Genomic DNA, 24,822 nt, shown 5'->3' with positions numbered 1-24,822 from the left:
GAGGTATATAATAAAAGTTTCATTATGACAGTAGCTAGAGCTGGGATTTTGTATTCGGCTCTCATGGATTTTGCAAGATCGGATCACACTCAGCGTTTGCGCGCCTCGTGAGATCCGATCTGGCAAAATCCACGAGTGCCGAATACAACATCCCAGATCGATCTACTATTATAATAACGCTATAATATTATATTTGACTCGTCAGATTTTATGAATTTCAGACAGCACAGTAGAGTAGTGCTGTATGTATACCATCAGTTCTTTGAGTTTTCTCAAGTTTCTAGGAAGATTATAAACACTAATTTATCCCATTTAACAGAATCTGAACACACTTTAATTAATAAACTTACGTCACACTAAATAACATAACAGAATATAGCAAACGCAAAACAAACATGGTGTCAAATAAAATCAGATTCACATGAAATACGTACAGTCAAAAGCATCGCAATCAGCCACGCCACCAGGTATTATCTGATCGCAGTCCCTCCCGGTGTAACCATCAATGCAGATTCTCTCCCTGTGAGCATTACACTCATAATGCATAGAACAGTTATTAACGTTAGATACACATGGCTTTGGTGCCAGTGTAGTTGTAGGAATCGTTGGTCTTTGTGTTGTCTGGGTGGTAAGATGCGTAGATCGTCGTGCAATTACTTTTGAATTACATGTTTGGCCAGTGTAACCTGTAATAAATTATATTTACAATTATGAAAACAAGACTCTATAATAAAAATACATCATGACTTCTACAAACAATTGAAGTGCAAACACTTCCGTACAAAAGAAGAAAAGTTTTTTTACTAAAAGACAAGTTTCTTAGAAAAATAACTTGTGCTGACAAAATATCTATATCAAAAATGAATTTCAGACATCAACATATACAATTTTGATTGTTATACTTAAAAAACTATATTGCATGAAACAAATTTAGAACTGTTAGGTTTTAGGTTTTATAGGTTTTATATTTCTATCATTTTGTATGCACTGAATTTTGCTCAGTATATATCAAAATGCACTATTGTAACAGTAAGTGTTAACTGTGTAATATGATTTTTAGAGTAACCTACTTAACACCTTTGTCACACCAAAACACAGTATCCTATTAAGAGATTCTCCAGTAGAATATCAAATACTAATGTACAATATTCAGGCCATAGAACTGTTGGCATTGGATTAAAATCGTGAAGATAAAAATCAGAATCTCTAAACTTCATTTTTCTTGAAAAATGTCCCAATTTACCTTCCTAAAAACAGTGATAATAACATTTACCTGCATCACAGCAACAAGTGAACTGATCCCGTTTTTTACCATTTCTGAAACATGTCCCATGGGAGCTGCACCAATCCATGTATACTGTAAGTAAACAAAAACAACAAAATAGATAATTACACTTAATGACGTAAGAAAATTTGAAAACCTGCAATGTAAAGGTCTGTGTGGATAAAAGCAAAGATGATTATACAAGAGTTTTACAATTATTACTCCAAGCTCTGGAAATAATACAATTTCAATATACATGTGAAAAAAAACACAATGAGTTAGCATAATTCTTACTTTTGTGATTTGATAAAACACGCTAATACCTGCTTTTCTTCTAAGCTCCATATCACATGTGTAGGTACCACTTCCCTGTGAAAAAATAATTTTCCCTGTTATATATATTGACGTCATCAACCTTCCATTCAACTCCACGTTGGTAAAATTACGGCTGAAAATATCTTGTGCCACCCAATCCTGACCCTGCAACGTAAACGTCTTGAAGAAAGATGCAAATGAGCCAGATACAGCTATCACTGAACTGTCGATCAGAAGATCGCCGACTGTCCCAATGCTGCTGGTAGATCTGGTGATGTTCATTCGGAATACAACAAGCTTCCTGTCATCTTCACAGGTGTAATTCCCATCCCATTCACTAGGAATAAATTCTTCCTCTGAAGAAAGAAAAACAAGTGTATGTTGAATTCATTCCTGAATAAATAAACTTATATCTAACATGTGTCGCAAGTTTTTATACAAAGAATAATGAAAAATATTTTTAAAAAATAACAGGTGCGTAGACGCCTAATGAGCTGTTTTCGCGCCTAATTACTACTTGTGTGTGAATTAAGTATTACACCATTCTGTTATATAATTTCCATTCTGAAATAACTTTTATGTAAAGCAGTAGATCTATTGTAGTATTTTTTTTCTCCGCACTTGTATGGCGCCAAACAATACGTTGGTGTGACGTAAGATTTCTGTGTTTTAACGGAAATGTGCATGGATTTTTCATATGAGATTATTATATCAAACCTATTTTTACAACAAAAAAAATATACAAGTACTCACGATCAAAGATATCACAGTCTGCAGGTCCATCTGCTATAAGACTATCACAGTTTGCCCCTGTCCATCCTGCCCTGCAGATCTTTTGTCCCTGTGGTCCACACGTATAGTGCGAGGTGCAGTTATCCATCGGACTACATGGGGTAATGGTCGTTGTTGGCTGTGTAGTCGTTGTTGTGGTAGTCGTACTTGTAGATGTCGTTATTTCTGTCTCACAATGATCACCTGTGTATTCTGAAACATTATACAAATGGAATCTAATAACATAACTGACGGCAAAAATTGTCACACTATAAAATTAATCATTCTGGAATGATTTTACTATGTAAAAGTTGTGATACAGTGTATAGATTATTTTAACATGTCTAAAAGACAAGCCAATGCTTCAGTAATATTAACATTTGTTCTGGGCAAATTTTAAAATAACCTACAGGTATATTATCAATAATCATACAAACAGCTTAAGGTGAATGGCTAAGGGGACAAAATAAGGTCGGTGTACATACTTTTGTTTGCCATCGAGTGATGAACTGAATGTCTTAGAAACTTCGTCATGCAGCATTTGCAGCCAGACCAGTTTCCCGTCATAGCTTAATACTTAAATACCGACTAAATATTCTTCTTCTCTACTCTACATGACACCAGAAAATAAATTTTTGACGACTATCACATGATAGTATTACACTATACACTTTGTGTTTGTAGCGAAAATGGATAAACAGGGAAACGGTTGATCCATTTCCTACAATCCGGTAGCAATCAACTTACTCTGATCACAGCAACACATGAATGCCTCTTTCGTGGGTCCATATCTCTGGCAGCTGCCATGGCCGTTACACCAGTTTATTGCTGTAAATACTGAAAAGTAGAAGAAAACAAACTTGTACCAAAAGCTTCTTAAAAATTGCAAATTACAAATATCGTTTGTTTTCAGTGTAAAAAAACTTACAGAATAAATCTTCTTCTGAAACAGTTTTCTTACTTGTAAAGGACTCCTATAGAACATTTTAAAAGTAGTGTGTATTTACGCCACTTAATTTTCACAACGTGTACAGAGATGCAAAATGAAGTTCAGAAGTGATCATCCCAAACTCCTACGTTAACTTTTGGTAATATTGTAATTATTTATTTATTTATTTATTTATTTATTCATTTTATTCTATTGTATTCTTTATATCAAAACAATGCTTGATAAAAAAATTGTTCCAGCGCTAAGTGTAGACAGCAGTGTATTATCCCAAGCTAGTTCATTCTGAAGGCAGTCTGCCAATGGAACGGTGACTGGTTACCAAGTTCAGTGTGAAGAACCAGTGTTTATTCTTACCAGCTTGTCTTCTCAATTCCATCGGGCATGTCTTTTTGCCTGAAGCTTCCAGAAATATAATCGCTCCATCAATAAACACAGAGCTCTGGACTTTGCCATTTAACTCCACCTTTGTGAAGTTACGATTTGAAATCTGACTGCTAATTACGTCATTGCTCTGGAGGGCAAATATTCGGAAATAAGATGCGAACGATCCAACCATATCTAGTTGTTCCTGACCGATATACATGTCGCCCTGTAGACCGATAGTTGAGGAAGATTTTGTGATGTTGATAACGAATCGGATTTCAGTATTGTCATCGTCACATGTGTAGTTGCCGCTCCATTCACTCGGTAAAAATACATCCACTGAAATGTAGTTATACTCGTGAATATCATGCATGTTACATTTGATAATTTCAAACAAAGGAATCATAGAAACAAATGTCTACTAAACTCTCGAACAATACATTGAATATTTTAACCCTTTAAAAGCAATGTACAGAGATGTCAATTAATAGACTTATATGAATTATTATTTTCAACTTATCTGACAACTTTAAATCAAAAAACAAATTCTTCCTATGTGTTACTTTATGTATTGTATTGGCTACTGATGGCAAAAATATCTGAAAGATATATTCAAGACAAACCAAAATTTTAAGAAACAGAACATGACAAAAAATCTGAAAAATATATTGAAGACAAACTAAGATTTTCAGGGGAAAAAATTAGAAACATGACTGACATTGATAACCGTGACTTTGCCGCCACTGCTGCTCTGGCAAGTAAATGGAAATGAAGCATTTATTGCATTGATGGATATATATCATGAAGTGGAATATGTACAGTATGAATTAGACATTACTTACAGTCATACACATCACAGTCAGCCGCTCCGTTGTGAATTTGTTGGTCACACTGCGCCCCTGTCCATCCTGGGGCACAAATCTTCTGACCCTGGGGTCCACAGGCATAGTGCACGCTACAGTTATGAGCTGGAGTGCAAGATACCGTCGACATTTGAGTGCTCGTTGTCATGGCAACTGTTGCTGGGGTAGTGGCTGATGTCTTTGTTGTTCTGGTGGTTGTCGGTGTAGTTACTGTACTTGATGTTGTTGATGAAGTTGTGACTGTAGTCGGTGTTGTCAGTTTGGTGGTTGACTGTGTGGTGGGCTGTAATAATACAGTAATATATTACTGTTTATTCTGGCATGTCAGATGACTATTATGGGATTATTGCGAACCATTGATTAAGGAGAACAGTTATTGAGACACTACAGGTTTTAACTTGCTAGTACGGCATGTCACTTTTGAAAGAACTGCATTAATTTTGTACTGCAAACAGTTTTGAAGAATCACATTAAAATACAAATAAATCATACAAACATAATATGTCCTGTAGATTCGGGCACTTGATGGTTATATCTGTGCATGCGCATTCAACGGAATATATTCATTGAACAATTATCACAAAAAAATAAAAAAGTATGATAAAGAAAAATATGTTGTCCAATTTATAAGAATAAGTCAAATAGAAACAAATCAGTCTTAAAGTTGGAAAGGTCTAGCGAGCTCGGTAAATATAGATCAAACTTACCCGAGTTGTCGAAGTTGTGGTTGATGGTGTAGTAGTAGAAGTACTCGTTGAAGTTGAAGTTGACGTAGATGTACTTGTAGATGTACTGGTAGATGTGCTTGTAGATGCCTGTGTGGATGTTGATGTGGAAGCTGTTGAACTTGTGGTTGGTAAAGTTGAAGCAACTGCTGTGGATCTTAGGGTTGATGTTGGTTTACTTGTTGATGCCACTGTACTCGTTGAATAAGTAGCAGCAGCAGTTGATGTCGAAACAGTCGTTGAAGATGTGGTTAAAGCTACTGTAGATGCCTTGGTAGAAGTAGATGGTCTACTGGTAGTTGAAGTTCTTTTGGTTGATGGTTCAGTAGAGGGTGTTGCCTTTACAGTACTGGAACTTGTTGGTGCAGCAGTTGACGTGGTAGATGTCGTGGATGGGGTTGTTGTACTTGTTGTTGTTGATGGTGTAGTAGTGGTGGAAGTTGTAGTTGAGGTCGATGGCTTGGTTGTTGTTGGTGTTGGCGTTGTTGTGGTTGTGGTAGTAGTGGTGGTTGTTGTCGTCGTGGTTGTGGTAGTGGTAAGGTGGGTTTCACACCTGTCTCCAGCATAGTCTGACAATAAAAAGCATAAACTCTGTAACTCAACAAATTATTACATTAAACAATGAGCAAGCAGATAAAATATTTTTTTATGATTTATTGGAATCAGCATATTCAAGTTCAAAATATTCAACTTATCATGTTCATAAAGGTACCCATGTATGCATATTCTCTTGAAAGCAGTCATAAATTTAAAAAAAGATAATGGATAAGATTTAATCTTATTATGCACAATGTAATGTAATGTTTTATGTTTAAAGAGATTAAAAATACAATATAAGATGCAGAAAAAATGTAATCCACTTTAAACAGCCATACCTTTTTCACAACAGCACATGTAGTCATTCCTATGTGGACCATATCTCCAACATGTTCCGTGACCATTGCAACCATCGAAATACGCTGCACATTAAAACATTTTTTTTCAGAAAAAAGCAAATATGATAAATTGGTATCCCATGCTGATTATGTTTTTGTCAAGAATTTTGTTTTTATCAAATGAATGTAGGCAACCTCTGGAATAGTTTTGACATCCTTATTTTACAAACATTGTATACATGGATTTCACAACTGATGTTAAGGTGCCCTTAAAATATGTTTCCTGTATTTCTGACCATAACTCACAACTTTGGAAGGGATTTCTGCGAGCCCAGTCTAAGTTTGCTTCTGTTCACAATAAATCCACAACTAAAGATTCCAATATTAAATCATTTGAGCCGCGCAATGAGAAAACCAACATAGTGGGTTTGCGACCAGCATGGATCCAGACCAGCCTGCGCATCCGCGCAGTCTGGTCAGGATCCATGCTGTTCGCTAATAGTTTCTCTAATTGCAGTAGGCTTTAAAAGCGAACAGCATGGATCCTGAGCGGATGCGCAGTCTGGTCTGGACCATGCTGGTCGCAAACCCACTATGTTGGTTTTGTCATGGCACGGCTCATTTGTTCTTCTCTTTACAGACGGTTCTCTTGATGCAGCTAAGAGTTATAAAGCTACATTTGAAGAGAAGTATCAAAACTGCAGTACATAACACGCGTTGATTCTGGGCGCCTTCATATTGACCAATGGAAACCTTGTATTCTGTGACCAGTATTTCATATAACCAGGTCGTCGGTGGATGAGTTATTTTCTCAGTTGAAAACACAGGATTTGAAAATAGTGTACATATGACCTGTCAAAAGCCGCATTAAGTAGACCAGAGCATATATTTTGGTCTAAAAAAAGAGCTCACCATCAGTACTTCGGCATTGTTGTTTACAAACTGATAGAATTAGAATATTCTTCAATGACATAAGCTGCAACTTACCGGTTGTTCTTCTAAGGTCCATGACACATGTTTCTTTCAAGTTACTATCAAAACCATGACACGATGCTTTTTGTTGGTTTGATACAAACATGAAAGCTCCCATCATATTCAACGAGGATGTTAGTTTTCCGTTAAGTTCTAGCTGGTAGAACTCCTGTCCGCCTACATGGGTCACCATAGGCTGCTTATTCTGAAATAATATAACTTAACTATAATGGTCGCTGGTATATGCGTTAAAATATTACCATATACTGTCAGAATACAATAACGTCTTTCGTGTGACCATGTTACAAGGAAAGAACCACCGACACTCTATTTGCCAACCAATAGGCTTCTTCATACGAAGTCTGCTGTGATAGCTCAGTGGTAGAATATCTGCTCTGAATGCGGAAGGTCTTGGGTTCGATCCTCGGTTGCATCATATCAAAGACGCGAAATATGGTAAAGGAAGCACTTTTGCTTGGCGCTCAGCATCAAAAGGGGGACAGGCTTGTATGAAACCCTAGTGGCGGTGGGTTCTAGCAGGAATGAAGTACCCAGAATGACTGATATAAGGTTTTGAACTTGTTTCACAATCGTAACAAAATAAGTTAGTAAAAACGTCATATAAAAACAAACTGGTGACACCCTGTGTCCGCAACTGAAAGTGGGACATGATTCAAAGTAAGAGATTGCCCTTAAAGATCTACTCGCAGACACAGGAACATATAAATGTATCTTTATGAAAAAACAGAATATATGGTTTAATACTGACCCTCTTTATGAAACCGTGTCTAATCTGCGGACAGCTGGTTATTTGATTATATAGTTATCTCTATTCAAAGTGCTTACTCGCCGGCCAAAAAAAAATTAGTCTAGTAAAAAATCGTATACATCAAAATGTAAGATGGCACAGCATGTCAGACTTAAAATACCAGGCTAAGTAAACAATTGAAAACTTGCTGATATCACGTAAAGACAGAAAAATACACTTAAATTTGGGCTTATCAGAAAACAGATGTCCAAAATATTTTCCATACCAATGCAATGTATGTGAAATAGGTACTTTTCAGCTATTTATCAGTGGTGCATCCACGTTTGTCACTATTTTAGGCATTGGCTGACACCTAGATAGAACATCCGACCTTGTGACAAAAAGTCTATATCCGGTGTGGTACGTGTTCCAAACGAAAAGCAGTAAGGGCAAGGTATATGAAGTCAGTAAACCTAGCCGCCTTGCCACACAGTCCCTGCTTACAGTATTTTATAGCAATATGATAATAACAACAAAGGTACCTGTAGTGTGAGGTATTTAGTGAACGACGCGTATGAACCAGTCACTGGAATTCTCTGCTGATGTATGAACAAGTCGCCGGATATCTCATTGGACGCAGACTGGGTCACTTTCAGTGTCACCGTGGTGTTTAAACCACAGTCTGACGGGCAACGGTACTCTCCTCTCCACTCTCCAGGTATAAACACATCAAGGTCTGAAGCGGTTGAAAAAATACGTTCAAGAAAAACCCTTCTAAAACATGGTGACAAATTATAATTTAAATGAGTCGCACCATGAGAAAACCAACATAGTGCATTTGCGACCAGCATGGATCCAGACCAGCCTGCGCATCCACGCAGTCTGGTCAGGATCCATGCTGTTCGCTAACGGTTTCTCTAACTGCAATAGGCTTTGAAGCGAACAGTATGGATTCTGACCAGACTGCGTGGATGCGCAGGCTGGTCTGGATCCATTCTGGTCAAAAACGCACTATGTTGGTTTTCGCATGTCGAGGCTCAAATACTGATAGAAGGATACCCTAAAATTGTCTACTTATAAAACTCGTAGTCCAATATTTCAAACACTTATGTCACAACTCAGTAATAGGCAAATATGAAGCGTGCATTCAATTGAGATTTTTTTCAACTATTAAAACACCAAATTCTAAAATAGGGGGACTGCCTTTACAAAAGTAAAATATATATAATAGTACTGTATTCAAATGTGCAACAAACGAATTGTCCTTATTAGAATATGTTAAAATCATCATTTTTTTATTCATTTCATGCTTTTTCGAGCTTACTGGAGTTTTCCTGATAATTTCACTGTTTCAGCAGAATGGAATGATGCACACTCAATGGTTATAGAGCCACGATAATTTAAATGGGGTTAGAAGAGTACTACAAACGTTCCATACACCCTACCTGTGTCAACACTACAGTCAGCCCGTCCCCCTGGAGTGGGTGTGTTACAATTTGGACCCTCCCATCCAAACAGACATGCGGTATGTTTATCAGTCGTACACATGTAGTGGTTTCCGCATTCGTTGACACCTCTACAGGATTTGTTATGACCAATCGGCATGTAGTAACTGTCGTAAGTCTCATAAGCCACAGAGTAACTCAAAGCCAACCTGCCAAAACAAGAGAGTTTAAAGACATTTATTCATAACTGGCATAGCTATATAATGAATCTCTGCACATACATTGACTTTTATACTAACCAAAAACTTCTATCTATCAAGTAATTACAGAGATAACGAGAAATTGCATCGAAACTTTAACCATGGGTTGGACATGGAACGGACGCCGACGCCGACGCCGTGGAGAGTAGGATAGGTCTAAATATGCTTTAATTGGTCGAGCTAATGACATAACTGCTGAAAAAGATTATGAGTTATGATGTGAGCCGCACCATGAGGAAACCAACACAGTGCAGGGACCAGCATCCACGCAGTCTGGTCAGGAGCCATGCTGTTTGCTTTCAAAGAAACCGTTAGAGAACAGCATGGATCCTGACCAGACTGCGCGGATGTTGGTTTTCTCATGGTGCTGCTTATGTTATTCATTATTTCCGCAAGACTGAATTCTGAAACAATTTTAGAATTAACGAAATATAACGAACACCTTTGCGAAAAAAATAAATAAATTGAAGACACAAAATCTCTTCGATGATACAGATCTATATGTGATACACAAAACGTTGTGATGTATCTTCGCTGGAATGTGCACTCAGGTGCTTCCGCGGCCAAGTGGTTAAGGTAACTGACTTCAAATCACTTGTCCCTTATCGATGTGGGGTCGAGCCTCACTCGGTGCGTTGCATTTTTCATGTATACGTGAGGAAGCCATCCAGCTGGCTTACGGAAGGTCGGTGCGCTCGTGACGAAATAATACAGAGGGGCACCTGGGGTCTTCCTCGCCATATGACCTATAATTATGTCGGTGCCTACGTAAATGAATAAATGAGTGTGCACTCTACAGCTAGGAAAGATTTGCTATAAGCAAAGTTATGTCAAATTGAACATTTTCTATTCTAAAGTCTCTCATACTACGGGACCAGACACTTTAATTTCAACGGCAGTTTAATATTTTAAATCACCTAACCTTCAACCATTTAGGTACTCAACGTATTGAACAAACCGGGTGGAGTACAGACTTTAAAATGAAGGTTTGGTTCGTATCACCTGGGTGCAATCACATCAAATACACATACTGTCAATTGAAATGTCTGATATAACTGTTTGATGACCTACTCAAACAAAATAATGCAATTTTATGGCCAAAAAAAAAAGAGTCATCATTAAATTTATCATGGGTATGACTAAAGAAATATTTGGCTTTCTCTCAACTTGAAATGCAATAGAATTTTTATGTGCTTTGCAGTAATTTAAAGTCTTTATCCCAAAGCATATGATTAATTTATGATTTTTTATCTTAGTTTGTTAATACTACGTTTGTAAAAGTTTAAACTCTCTTAAAAGTCGAATATTTCTTCTTTTTTTAGTTTAGTGAGTTTTTTTATAATCATATTGCAGATTCATTTCGCCTACAGATCCATCGAGTTTAAGGTAATACAGGAGAACCAGGATATACCGAAGAGTCAAAATATTCTTAAGGAATGAACTAGTTAAACAGATATCAAATATGTTACTAAACTTGACCTTTAAAGTAATTGTGAGAATCTAAAATTTACCTTTTGAAGCCCCAAATGATGGATGACCCTTAACAAGGACAATCCCTCTGTTAGTTTTGAATATTATAGGCGCAATAGTTAAGTAGAAAAGTGAAATAACCAACACTATTACAGTATCTTACCCAGTGACCTTGACCTTTAGGACACCTGACCTTTAACCGCTATATGTCTACCACTTACCAAGACCAAACATCAGGCAAAGTATGAAGATAAAAGACGCAATAGTAAAGGATATGTAGCGGATATTGAAGCTTTCTATAAAAAATTAACCCGAGGGACACTGAAGATGAAGGCGGCGCCGACGCCTGGATGGGTACAATTGCCTTCCTGATTCTTCGAATAGTCGAGCCAAAAAATGAAATCTAACCTTGTTGGAGGTTCATGAGTATTTCTTGTACCAGTCAAGTTTAATTCTGTAGGCACGGTTAGTGAAGCATTGAAGTCTGGTGTTCCGACACTGAGAGTCGTTTGTAGAGTATCCACCTGTTGATAAGTCAGCTCTCCAGTGGTAACATTTTTGTCCACATCTTCTACAGTCACTACAACTTGAACCGATCCTCCGCTCTTCAAATTAAATGCATACAGTTTATATTCACTAAATTTTTAAAGAGGAATATGCACATTTTCAACAAAACAGCTAGAAGAAGAACCAGTGAAAAAAATATGAAAATGACTACAAATAACCAAAAACGTTTTGATTTGAATAAAATTTATCTAGAAACCCTGTACACTTTTGGTATGTGTTTTGAAAAATATGAAATATTCGGACGTCAATTTGGATCAGTCCCTTAAAGATAAAAATGGTGCTCACAGTACTTCTAAATGTACACTTACTGGCCATGTTTTGAGAGAGAACTGCTGTGTATCTGCTGATGTAAATGTGTTTACATTTTCGTCTGCTGGGGCAATAATGTATCTTGTACCAATATCACAGAAATACGCCGGACTGAAATTAAATCAAACAGAAATGAGACTAGGAACGTCAACATGAGGAAAATGACTTACTGAAACATTTTATAATTGTACATAAAAATAAAGTACCTGTTAATTTGGCTATACATAAACCAATCTTCAAAAATGTGTTCAACAAAGTAATTTGTTTTACGTCTATTGATCGTCAACGGCAGAAAAAATAATTTTGAGAAACATTTGACAGTTGAACACTAAAAGAAAATTCCGACATAAATCAATTTTCAAAAATATGTTCTTCCAAGACATGTAACTTTAAAGAGCATCTACAGTATCTGCTTTAAAAGGGGCTGTTATTTCTGATATTTAGAGCGCGCTTTACAAATGGCGTATTTGAAAATGGGAAATAACCTGTGTGATACTATACCTATCCTTTATATTTTGTACATTTAATTTTTACCACTTTTATTATAGGTTATTACTGAAACAGTTGTAAAATACTTTCGTATATTCATTTTGATCACAAAAGTGATGATTATTTTACCGATAATCTTATTATCATGATGCAGAAAAGCTGGATTAATGATATTTATTAAAAACAGGTCAATACTTATCATAAATAGACTAAGAAGAGTTACTTCAACCTTGATATGATGACAAAGATATATGAGCCGTGCCATGGGAAAACCAACATAGTGGGTGTGCGACCAGCATGGATCCAGACCAGCCTGCGCATCCGCGCAGTCTGGTCAGGATCCATGCTGTTCGCTGATAGTTTCTCCAATTCCAATAGGCTTTAAAAGCGAACAGCATGGAGCCTGACCAGACTGCGCGGATGCGCAGGCTGGTCTGGATCCATGCTGGTCGCATACCCACTATGTTGGTTTTCCCATGGCACGGCTCAATTATAAACTCACTGGTCCAACAGTGTAATAAATCTCTAGCGACAAACTACAGAGTAGATCAAATATTTGGATACTTTTCGGAAGCAATAAGATTAATACCACTCTAGTTGATATCTTTTGCCATAAATTTATCAAAACTTTGTCCGTATTAGTGGTAGTCAGGGCCATTAAAACGGAGTTTATCAACGCCAGAGACACTTAATTTTAAACAATTTAATCCAAGCAAAGATAGGAATCGCAACATTTACTTAAGAATTTGAGCTAATTATGCATTTAAGCCTATTTATCAAAACGTTATGTCATGCATTTTCGTAAGATTTTCGACTTTTTCACGTTCAGTGACTAACAAAACGCAGGGCAAGGCGTGCACCGCCTACGCGAATAACATTCCTTATACAAATTAGCGATCACTATGTTTTGTAGACTGATAACAACTTTAGCCACCTTGAGATTGCATAGAATGGGATTTACGTGCTCCCCTTGAGATAACATATTCCTTTGAGCATTCATTTTCTCATAATGAAACATTTCTGATATTAAGTTGAATTACCTATGGGGATCTGACACGCATATGGTTATCCGGTGGTCACACAACCCCTGAAAACATCCCGTTCCACCAAGGCTGAAACCATCACAGCAATGTCCATTAAAGTCCGTGGCCCAATCATTATTATAATTCAACAAACTGATCGAAAGTTTTCCTTCTCCTAATGCCACATCCGTCTGAAATATTAAATGAAATGTCATGACAGACTGATTTACAAGTTTGTTTCTACATGCTACAAATTCTTATGTAAAGTTTCTTGACAAATGCTTTAAAGTTTCAGCTCTGAATTCTGTATATAAATCTATATATAATTCCGACATTATATCAAATATTATGCAATGACAGCTTGATTTAAAGTTTTATTTTTACTTGAACAGCCCGGAATGAGTCTGATATTTATATTAAATCAAATGAAATCTCATGGCAAAATGATATAAGGTTTTTGTTCTGACTCTTTCAAATTACATTAATATATTATATGAACTGACATAACATGACAAATTGGTTCTAAATTCTTGTTCCCTAACTGTTCTATATCACTTTGACATTATATCAAATGAAATGTCATGGCAAGCTGATTTATAATTCTTGTTCCCTAACTGTTCTATATCACTTTGACATTATATCAAATGAAATGTCATGGCAAGCTCATTTATAACTCTTGTTCTCACTGTTCTATATCACTTTGACATTATATCAAATGAAATGTCATGACAAGCTGATTTATAACTCTTGTTCTAACTGTTCTATATCACTTTGACATTATATCAAATGAAATGCCATGGCAAACTGATTTATTTTACCTGTCCTAAATGTTCTATATCACTTTGACATTATATCAAATGAAATGTCATGACAAACTGATTTATTTTATTTGTTCTAACTGATCCGAATTGGTCTGAAATATGAATGATCATAATTCACGGTCATTCAAAATCATCAAATTAAGTGACTTAGTAAATAACGTAATATTTCTGTTCTGTTCAGATTTCAATCGTCAAACTATTTCCACCGAGGAAAAATGTAAAGCATTCTGCGATAAATAAATCTATAATGTCACAAGACATGGTTCAAAAATGGTTGAGTACACTAATCCTTTCAAAGCATTTTATGATCGGTCGCACAACCGTAAACAAATGTATTTTTTTGGCCTCAACAGTTGACACCGGAGTAACAGAGTGGTGAAATTGACATACTTAAGCTCAAGTTGTTTCCACAGGAGCTGTCTGGTAAGATCGCACCTCCTCACACCAAAGAAGAAAAAACCTAGTTGGGTAAAGGCCATATTTTAGTTCAAGACTTTTAATAAATTTTTCGAAAATCTTCAGCTGACTGGTAACTCTCCTAGATGACAATGACTTCAGACATATTATTTTCAGTTAGCGATCACGAAAAATATACACCTTACAAGGGCTTCGAGCCTAGGACCGCCTGATTGGGTAGCATCGTGTTATGCAGGGAGCTAGCAGGATGGACATTATTTTTGGTGGAATTAAAAATGGCTGCTAAAGTCGTCTTTGAAGTTAATTTGATCTTTTCGTCGTATTAATTATATAGATTTTCAGATCAATCCCAGACCAAGTGTCTCCTATGAATAACAAGTACTTGTTACGCATTTTCATATCAGTAAATTTCAAAAGTTCTGAGTGCAAGTAAACAGAAAGAAGAAAGAATAGAATCACTAAAGTATTAAGATAAATTCAATGTATGCATTTTTCTTTATAACTGAGGACAGACTTTGGTACATAATCATCGTATTTTACTGGCGTCACTGACAAAGTCGACTAAAGATGCGTCAGAAAACACACAACTAAGTTTAATAGGAGAAACAAACTGAAGAGCTGTTCAGAGGAGCAATTCTTACTCAGTTCAGTGAGAACTAGTTCATTCTGAGAAACAACAAATAGTTTGTAAGCAGGAGCAACCTTGAAGTAATAATAAAGGCATAAAGACTGTACACAAGTACTGTCGCCACTCAGTTCTTAGGTTTGAACCTCAGTCCACCTTTACAAATAACAGTCTGTACTTATGGGCAGTCGCAAGATTTGTCCGCAGAAGCGCATCCATCAGCAGTACAAAAAGAACCAACCGTACCATGAGTATGTAAACGCCAGTAACATCTACTCTAACAAAGGAAGCAACCGTCAGTCAGAACACGAACTCGGACTATAGCTCAGAAACCGTAACACAGGAAGACTACCTGCTTCTGACAGAGGAAGACAAGAGCAACTCTAAACTCCAAACACGAAAGACACGCCAAGACAGCTAATAGGACCGCCAGCAAACTCACAGGGCCACTCAACACGAAGTCATTACAGGGACAAGATTCACATTTTCCACACAGTGTGCCAGTATCCGAATTCAGGAACCACACTAATACCATAAATGGAACTAACCAGTTCCATGCTTATTTTATACCTGAGCTAGTCCCTGGAAGCACACAGTATAGGAGCCATCCCGGTAAAAATCGCACATTTCTGCTCTGTGTACAAATAGGGGCCAAATAAGATTAAATGAGCTACTCCCAGACAAATCCAGAATTCTACAACGAGGCTACAAAATACTTCTTACTCATTTTTCAAGAATGTACGAAACCTGTCATACATGTACTAAAGAATGGAACTCTCATTTTTATACTACTATACGCACGTCTTTAGGTGATAAATGATCTGTCACTTTAAAGTATTTCAACTAATCCGTAGGATTTCGGGCTCTTAAAGGGGGATAGGTCTTATCAACGAGGCATCATCAATGTAAATATATACCTAATAACTGATCATGTTAGTACCTGAAGGTGTTTTATTGATATTTTTCCACAGTCTATACGATATGACCGGAACCTCGCAATATTCTCGGCCATATGCTATATTATATACATTTTGTATAGCAAGAAAAAATGCGTTTAATCCCGTATTAAAAAACATCATTGGTGTAATAATATCAATGATGGTCCTTTCCGCGAGATACACGCACAATTCAAAAAAAATTATACAAAATGGTGTCTTAAAAAATCTTTCAAAATTGGACACCAACATTTCAAAAAGATCATTAAATCATAGTAAAAACTAATTTTTGTTACGGAAAAGATCAAAACTGAATCGACCCGATAACATGATTTTTCAATATATATTTAACCATATTTTAAATGAAAGCAAGGAACTTTATGTTTTATCAGAAGGCAAATTGCAGTTGAACGTGGGCTGGTCTTTTTCACATATATATTTTTATTTTCTGATTCTGATGGAAATCAAACACTTGTTTCTGAAGCAAGTTCTGTAAATATAAGGATAAAACGTCCGCTTCATGGAGTTGCAATAAGTTCCATTGTGGTTTATACCCGTATAAATGCACAAAAAGTAGCAATTAATTCTTAAATAAATCTCCTACATTGGATACTTTCGCCAAAACTGACTCAACAAGGTTAAATCTTTCTTTGGAATGTACATTCCCAATCAAAAACAGGATATATATGTAATTTTTAACAGAAAGTTCTCAATTAAGTTCTGCTGGATTGAGCTGCGATTTCCTTTTACATAAATGCTGAAAATCCCAGTTTGTGACACAGCAATCTTTTAATCAACAGATATTTAACCACGCCTGGTTATCTATTGAATTTTCTAAAATGTGATTTGATTCAATGTTGAAATTACAATCAGTTTAGCCTGATGGACACTTGACCCAGTTTGTTTAATGATAAGCAAAGTCGTGGGTCATTTCAATCAGAACATAATAAATAGCGCAGAATATTACAGAAATTCAGAATTCTCTATATTAGCTCTACAATTTGCTAAAAATATCTGCGGTGCTCATATTTTTTGTCCAATTAAACATGTCGAGATTTCCTATGCCCGTTGCGTCTATATGTGTATGATTTCCTTTTGTATCTTAATAAGTCCCTCATATTACAAAGTATATTATTGTAATTTGAAACGAATTTAACATATTTTATACACGCTTAACATTTGCTGATGGAGTGTAAAATCTAAGAAGAGACATTATTAAGAGGTTAATATACATTGTACGGCTTGGCTGTGCCTTCTTGCCATAATAGCACACCTAGTGTCATAATTGCCCAAGGGCTTTAGCCCGAGGGCCATTATGACACTAGGTGTGCCGTTACCTAGGGCTAGAAGGCACAACAAACCGTTTATTGACCTTTTTATTATATACATTCGCTTTATATTCATCTTGGTATATTCATTTGACATATTTCTTTCTACAAATTTATAGGGCATAAGCATCATTTGTATTGATATTTTTATCAACAATGCCATCAACATTTGACAATCTATCTGAAAATGATTCAGTACCCTTTCACTCGCCATAATGACGTTGCTACATGACGTCAACGTCAGAATGCGCTGACGTTCCGGTTACCCGGGGCAATTATGATTATGGCGCGTGAAGCGCACTGCGTTATTAAGGATCCGTCAATGGCGGCCGTAATGACCGTTTTTTACGTCGTTTTTGTTAATATTCATAGTAAGATATATAATAAATCATTTTAATAGACGTAAGGAGTGTTACTTACGAGCACCGTCACGTTCACGTGGAAACCTCTGTATTATAATTCCACGGCCAAAATGAAAAAATAATTCTATTGATAACATTGCACTGCTATGTCAGTTAATATAGTCATTATTTATTGCGTGCCCTTTAGATAGAAATGTTCGAAACATCTACTTAAACAACATAATTTCGTATTTGTACAGGTATCCGTACGCGTGATTGTTATAGTACGCCCAGATGTACGAATACCTGTCAGTCTGAAGCACCACTAGACAGAAGGCCCGCTGTTCCGAAATGAAACAAGATGAAATAGCGTTAAAGTAAGGTTGAGGGTTAGGTCATTTATGGTTAATTTATTTTTCAGTTTCCAGTTTTCGGGCCAGCAGACCTTTGAACTAAGCCTTTGGACTTCTGACCCTCAGACTATTAGCCGGGTGTAAACGTATATTTGAGTGTAGCGAAGCGTTAGCCAACAATAAACCTCGTCACCAGGAACAAAATTATAATTGTGCCGCGCCAGGAGAAAACCAACATAGTGCGTTTGCGACCAGCATGGATCCAGACCAGACTGCGCCGCGCAGTCTGGCCAGGATCTATGCTGTTCGCTAACAGTTTCTCTAATTCCAAAAGGCTTTGAAAGCGAACAGCATGGATCCTGACAAGACTGCGCGGATGCGCAGGCTGGTCTGGATCCATGCTGGTCGCAAACGCACTGTGTTGGTTTTCTCATGGCGCGGCTCATATGTATATGATTGCTAATAAGTGCTTCAGTGCACTCAACACACTAACGGCTGATATCATTTTTAAAACAGTTTTAGAAAACATCCGCATTTTATGCAAAAACTACTTCTGTCGCTGCTGTTGTTGATGATGATATTGTTGTTTAACAAATTGTATGCCGGACGTAACATCAGGGCCATACTTAATATACATACTATAAAAAGTAATGCAATGCAAGATATCTATAGTTTCAAAAAATCTCCTGCTAAAAAAGTAACTACGTATTATATTAATATTACGGGACATAGTCAGAGTTCACAAAACAATTTAGTTTTTGATAATGAAATTTTGTTCATCGTGTATATGTAAATTGCATGTTTAAAATAAAGTGTTATATTAATGACTGTTTCCAAGCGAATATGGAAAGCGAATTGTCCAATAATTACGTGAACTCTAGTTCACGGTCGAAATACTAGGATTAACGATCGATAAACTAGGTTTTTCGAACGTAAAACTAGGTTTTTCGAATACTAACCTATATTTTCGAGCGAAAACATAGGATAATGTAGGTTCACGATTGTAAACCCCAGTTCACGTTCGTAAACATAGGTTCACGTTCGTAAACTATGGTTTACGAGCGTGAACCAGGATTTACGAGCGTAAACATAGGATAACGATCGTAAACATAGGTTCACGTCCGTAAACATAGGTTCATGGCCGTAAACCCATGTTCACGCCCGAAATTCATTGTTGATTTTATAATCCTTATATATCGACCGTAAATCATGGTTTACGTTTGATAAACTAGGTTTCTCGATTGAACTATGAGTTTCGGTCGTTATCCTATGTTTACGATCGTTATCCTATGTTTACGCTCGTAAACCCCGGTTCACGTTCGTAAACTATATTTTACGAATGTTAACCTATGTTTACGACCGTGAACTGGGGTTTACAATCGTGAACCTACATTAACGAGCGTGAACTATGGTTCACGGCGTTATCCTATGTTTTCGCTCGAAAACATAGGTTAGTATTCGAAAAACCTAGTTTTACGTTCGAAAAACCTAGTTTATCCATCGTTAATCCTAGTTTTTCGACCGTGTTAACGGACGACGTAATTTTCAGGCTTGCCTATGTTACAACGTAATGGTTTTACGAACGTGATAAACTAGGTTTTTCGAACGTAAAACCTAGGTTTTCAATACTAACCTATATTTTCGAGCGAAAACATAGGATAAGGCGTTCACGATTTAAACCCAGTATTCAGTTCGTAAACATAGGTTCACGTTCGTAAACTAGGTTTACGAGCGTGAACTAGGATTTACGGCGTAAATCATAGTTACGATCGTAAACTAGGTTTACGTCGTAACTAGTTACAGCGTAAACTATGGTTTACGCCGAACGGTATATCCTTATGTTTTCGACTCGAAAATATGGTTAGTATTTGAAAACCTAGGTTTTACGTTTGAAAAACCGTGTTATTATCGATACGATAATCCTATGTTTACGCTCGTAAACCCGGTTCACGTTCGTAAACATAGGTTCTACTCGAATAGTTATACCTATGTTTACGACGTAACATGGGGTTCATCGTGAACACATTAACGAGCGTGAACTTATGGTTCACGCGTTATCCTATTTTTCGACTCGAAAACCATGGTTAGTATTCGAAAAACCTAGTTTTACGTTCGAAAAACCTAGTTTATCCATCGTTAATCCTAGTTTTTCGACCGTAGTTTACGGACCTGAACCTATATTTTCGAGCGTGAACCTATGTTTACGAACGTGAACTTGGGTTTACGAGCGTGAACTTTGGTTTACGTTCGATAAACCAGGTTTTTCAAACGTAAAACCAGGTTTTTCAAATACTAACCTATTTTTTCGAGCGAAAACATAGGATAACGTCGTAAACCATAGTTTACGCTCGTAAACGTAGGTTCACGTTCGTAAACCCAAGTTTACGGTCGTAAACATAGGATAACGACCGAAATTCATAGTTCAATCGAGAAACCTAGTTTATCGAACGTAAAGCGTAAACTATGGTTTACGCCCGGTATCTGATGTTTTCACTCGAAAATATAGGTTAGTATTTGAAAAACCTAGTTTTACGTTCGAAAAACCTAGTTTATCGATCGTTAATCCTAGTTTTTCGACCGTGAACCGGGGTTCACGTAGTTATTGGACAATTGGCTTGCCATAAGCGTCTATTCAGTATATGTAGTCTTAGTTAGAATTTAATCATGGAGTTCTAGTAAATATTTTATCCTTTTTTTCAATCTCCGAGTCAGAGGAGGTCGAAAAATGTTTTGTGAACACTGTGCAAGGGACAGGAATAAAGAACACATACAAAAATGTACAGACGAATAGAAAATTCCTCAGTTAAACTAAATGCTAAAACTCAAAGTCTACATTAGTAGAAAGGATTACAAACTTTCAACTGAAACTGAAATGCATTTTTTTTCAGAAATGAAACTTAAAAAGCAAACAATTATCCATAAAAAGAATCATGGCCATGCTACTCTATTTACGAGGGTTGTTTATTATTTCGAAAATAAGCGACGCAACCAATAATTATTTTAACTGATGTTATTTCATTGTATACTCTACAGGACTATAGAGTTTAAAATTAAATACCTGTCGTATTATTTGAGTATTTTTTTAAATAATGGACGGCAGTCAGTGCTAGTCGGCGCACGCTCAATTTTCCCTCTCCAACTTTAAACAGCTTCATTTTAAATTAATGTAACTTACCCGGTATAAATCTCACAAGATTAAAATTTATATCATCGTTAAGAGCAACGTGTGGTGTGTAATTATGTTGCGTTTCAAGACTTTGACCTCACTTATGTTAAAATAGTAACGTAAATTTTAAAGTAATGGTCGCATGCCATTTCAAAAATGGCGACGTCAGATAAGTTTGCGGCGCAGAAAGTATTAAAGTTTTATGTTGCCCTCTCTTTGAATCACTCGCCTAGCCTTCCTTAAAACGATTTTGTCACGTAAAGACAAGTGTCCTGCTAACATTTGCCAAACTTCCTGAACTTTCCATTTCTCGTTTTACTAGTGAAGGGGTTATATGACGTCGCAATTTCTGAAATGGTGTGCAATTATTACTTTCAAAATTACGTCATTGTTTTAATGTTAGTGACGTCAAAGACTAGAAATGCAAGATAGTTATGCGCCAAACATTGCCGTTAACGACGATGTACATTTTAATCCTGTGAGATGTATATCGGGTAAATTACACGAATTTAAAAGGAAACCACTTCTTTTTGTAGTGGGAAAATTGAGCGTTGATTAGCACTGATGACTGCCCTTTATTTAAAAAGTACTCAAATAATAATAAGGATATTCAATTTTAAACTCTATAGTCCTGTAGAGTTTACAATGAAATAACATCAGTTAAAATAATATTTTTATGCGTTGCTTATTTTCGAAATAATAAAAAAGTCTACGATTTTCTGGGACAACCCTCGTACATATGGCCAGTATGAAAATTCTACTTGCGTATGTTTCAGAGATACTGAAATGTCTTCGCTTAATCTTAAATTAATGAATCCTTGAAAGACAGAATTTCACTCCATTTTTCTTTAATTGAAGAAGTTGATCACAAAATTCTAAAGCTGAGTTTGTGTAAACATCGATATATTTGATTATGGATTATGTTATAATGGCAGAAAAAAATGCGCAATTAAAAATATATCGTCGTTTTTACTCACCAATAAATAAATACACAAAATTATTCCAAGAAAGTAATTATTAAACGTCATTTTTTTCTTGTAGTAAGATATATTTTCACACATAGGACATTTTTTTAAATTCCACAGTTATATAAGTTCTGGTGCTATCAAGACACAGTCAGACACTGGTGTGGCGAAATTTTCACTACCATTCAAGTTATCTATGGAATTTATTTCTCAATGAAAAAATCACTGGATTGACCAGTACCCACTCAATGTGATACCTTAGTAGCTAAGATATGCTGGGGATCTCGGCCCAAAGATAACGCCCAGATATCGATTTCTACAAAAATCAATCTATTTTTAGCTTTTTCATTAAGGCCAGGAAAACTACTAGTTTAGAGAATTGAACAATTTAAGAATATAGTTTTTAAAACATATTTAAAATATATTATCTAGCTGTTTTGGGTACGCCTTAATCTAATGCATCGTGTCATAACTTAATTATTTTTTTTTGCATGATTCAAACTACTTTTCTTTTCGTTCGTATCATATTTTCATATTTTTTATCATGAATCAACGTTTTTTTATTTTATTTTAAATTTTATATTGTTACTTGAGGGGGCTTGTTTCGGGATACACATATGGACGTCATTTTTAAACAGATACCATTGTCAACACGACAGTAAAATATCAGAAACCAATGTTACTGAAGCAATAGCCGTGAATATGATGTTAAGAGCAGCGAAATTTCATACTTAGTACAAATTATACAAATTTTTTCATAAATTTATTAACTCCGATAAAAACGGGTAAGGAGAGACACGTCATGATGTCCTCGGCAGCTTAGTGGTGGAGTACTGGGTGCCCACTCGTGTGCAGGACGTCGTGGGTTCGCTCTTTGACCACGTCGTACCGAAGACATGAAAAGTGGTACAGGAAGCTTCCTCAATTGGCGCCCAGTATTAAAAGATGTCTTCTCTCGTACCATCGTGGCGATGGATTCCATCAGCAATGAGGTGCCGACAGCGTGAATATAAATGTAGAACTTGTTTCACAACGGACATGATACAAATTGAAATGAATTAAAAAGACACAGGAAAAACAAATAAAAACAAAAGTTTGCTCTTAAATCAGTGGGCGGAAAATCAACACATCATCATTGCCATTTTGAAATATAGTTATCTCTTATCTTTATATCTTTTTAACTTTTATTTGTTTTAAAAAAATAAACAAGGATTTGAAGGCATTTATAAAAGAACTGAAACACCCAGTACCTTTTCATTGAAATGAAACACGATCTTTGACATGCCTTATCTATAAGTGGTTTTAAAATATATTAGTTGTAGGTGTTAAGTTGTGCCCCTAAGTGAGTTGTGCAGACTACGTTATTAATAATCAAATATAGATATGTTTCGTAATCTCTTAGTTGTAAATTGTAAGTAACTTACCGTTCAATAGTAAGATTTCTGGCCGTTTTTCAAGAGTGATTTAGAAGACCAGTCTCCGAGTGAACACTTGCCATTAGTCAATTTTAAGAAACATTTCTGAACCAACCAATCAGATGCATCAAATTCCAGACTGGTCTCTAAACTAAGTTTTATAACCGAAGACCCAAGTGTCATCAAATGTTGACTTTCAAACGTCTTCTGAATCAGACTTGAACGATGTTTTATTAAAGAAGCCGGAACATCGAAAGTAAATCAAAAATGAGTCACAGTTTTCTGGACGTGTCTTCACTGCTTTGAAAAAACAGCACTGACAATGAAGATGCGCGCTTACGAACAAGCTGTATGCAAGAAGGCAGACTCCTGGAAAAGTTTAGGTTAACCGTAGTAAGAACAACAACAACAACACATTTGACAACGGACGCATCCAACTATCATCCCCTGTATCTTGTACTTGGATTAAGGCATATCTGTGACTTTTGAACGGGTAGGTTAACCCCCGGACCTTTACACAATAATTATTTATCGAATAATTTATGCCTTTTTGTATCTATATTTGATACAAACAGCTTTATTGAATATGTGTATTTCCGCTATAATATAAACATCAAAAACAGAAAACAAACCTGTAAATCTTATTGGATTTGACTTTATTCAGCGTAAAATTTACGGGCGGGGAGCTGTGAGATAACGATATACACACGTATAAGACTGAGGGTAATTTACAGTATGGTAGTATATTAGTCTTTAATAGAATAAATGTAGTGTCCAAAAAAGTATGAGTGCATTTTCGAGAAAATTGAGGGCCGACTCTTTCATCTATTCATCCTTCAGTATATATAGTACATTGGCATATGGCAGCGGCCAAAAACAAGAATACGGGAGAAACGGAAATGAATGAAAATTTGTACGAACAGAAAGAAAATAGAAAATATCAGGTTTAAACTTTCGCCAAGGCTACTAAAAACCATACTTACCAGTAAACCAATGACAAGGAAGCCTGTTAAATGCCATTTTTCCTTAAAGTTCCGTTGCCATGACAT

The 24,822-nt window shown here is 36.2% G+C and overlaps 1 protein-coding gene across 1 annotated transcript; it reads right to left on the bottom strand.

The window, feature by feature from the left end:
• Window positions 1–417: 417 nt before the first annotated feature.
• LOC123524217 (uncharacterized) lies at window positions 418–24,822 on the bottom strand. The gene is made up of 16 exons (XM_053539803.1): window positions 24,757–24,822; window positions 13,426–13,598; window positions 11,896–12,007; window positions 11,429–11,625; window positions 9,291–9,499; window positions 8,388–8,581; window positions 7,113–7,302; window positions 6,126–6,209; window positions 5,233–5,819; window positions 4,505–4,808; window positions 3,654–4,001; window positions 3,098–3,187; window positions 2,333–2,563; window positions 1,588–1,935; window positions 1,274–1,357; window positions 418–686 (listed from the first exon to the last, which is right to left on the bottom strand). Exons 1-16 carry the CDS (start codon window positions 24,820–24,822, stop codon window positions 418–420), a joined length of 3,486 nt encoding a protein of 1,161 aa, XP_053395778.1.

The sequence above is a fragment of the Mercenaria mercenaria genome, chromosome 3 (assembly GCF_021730395.1).
Source record: "Mercenaria mercenaria strain notata chromosome 3, MADL_Memer_1, whole genome shotgun sequence".
Classification (NCBI taxonomy): domain Eukaryota; kingdom Metazoa; phylum Mollusca; class Bivalvia; order Venerida; family Veneridae; genus Mercenaria; species Mercenaria mercenaria.
The sequence above is the reverse complement of the archived record's forward strand: the minus strand, read 5'-3'. Positions and strand labels throughout refer to the sequence as shown.

Excerpts from the sequence above, each read along its gene's own strand:
- LOC123524217 (XM_053539803.1), bottom strand. The coding sequence starts at position 24,822 with ATGTCATGGCAACGGAACTTTAAGGAAAAATGGCATTTAACAGGCTTC. Across the intron at positions 11,626-11,895 it reads TCTCTCTCAAAACATGGCCA|AGCGGAGGATCGGTTCAAGT; the intron begins GTAAGTGTACAT and ends TTTAATTTGAAG. Across the intron at positions 4,002-4,504 it reads TGACTGTGATGTGTATGACT|TGGATGTATTTTTACCGAGT; the intron begins GTAAGTAATGTC and ends ACTACATTTCAG.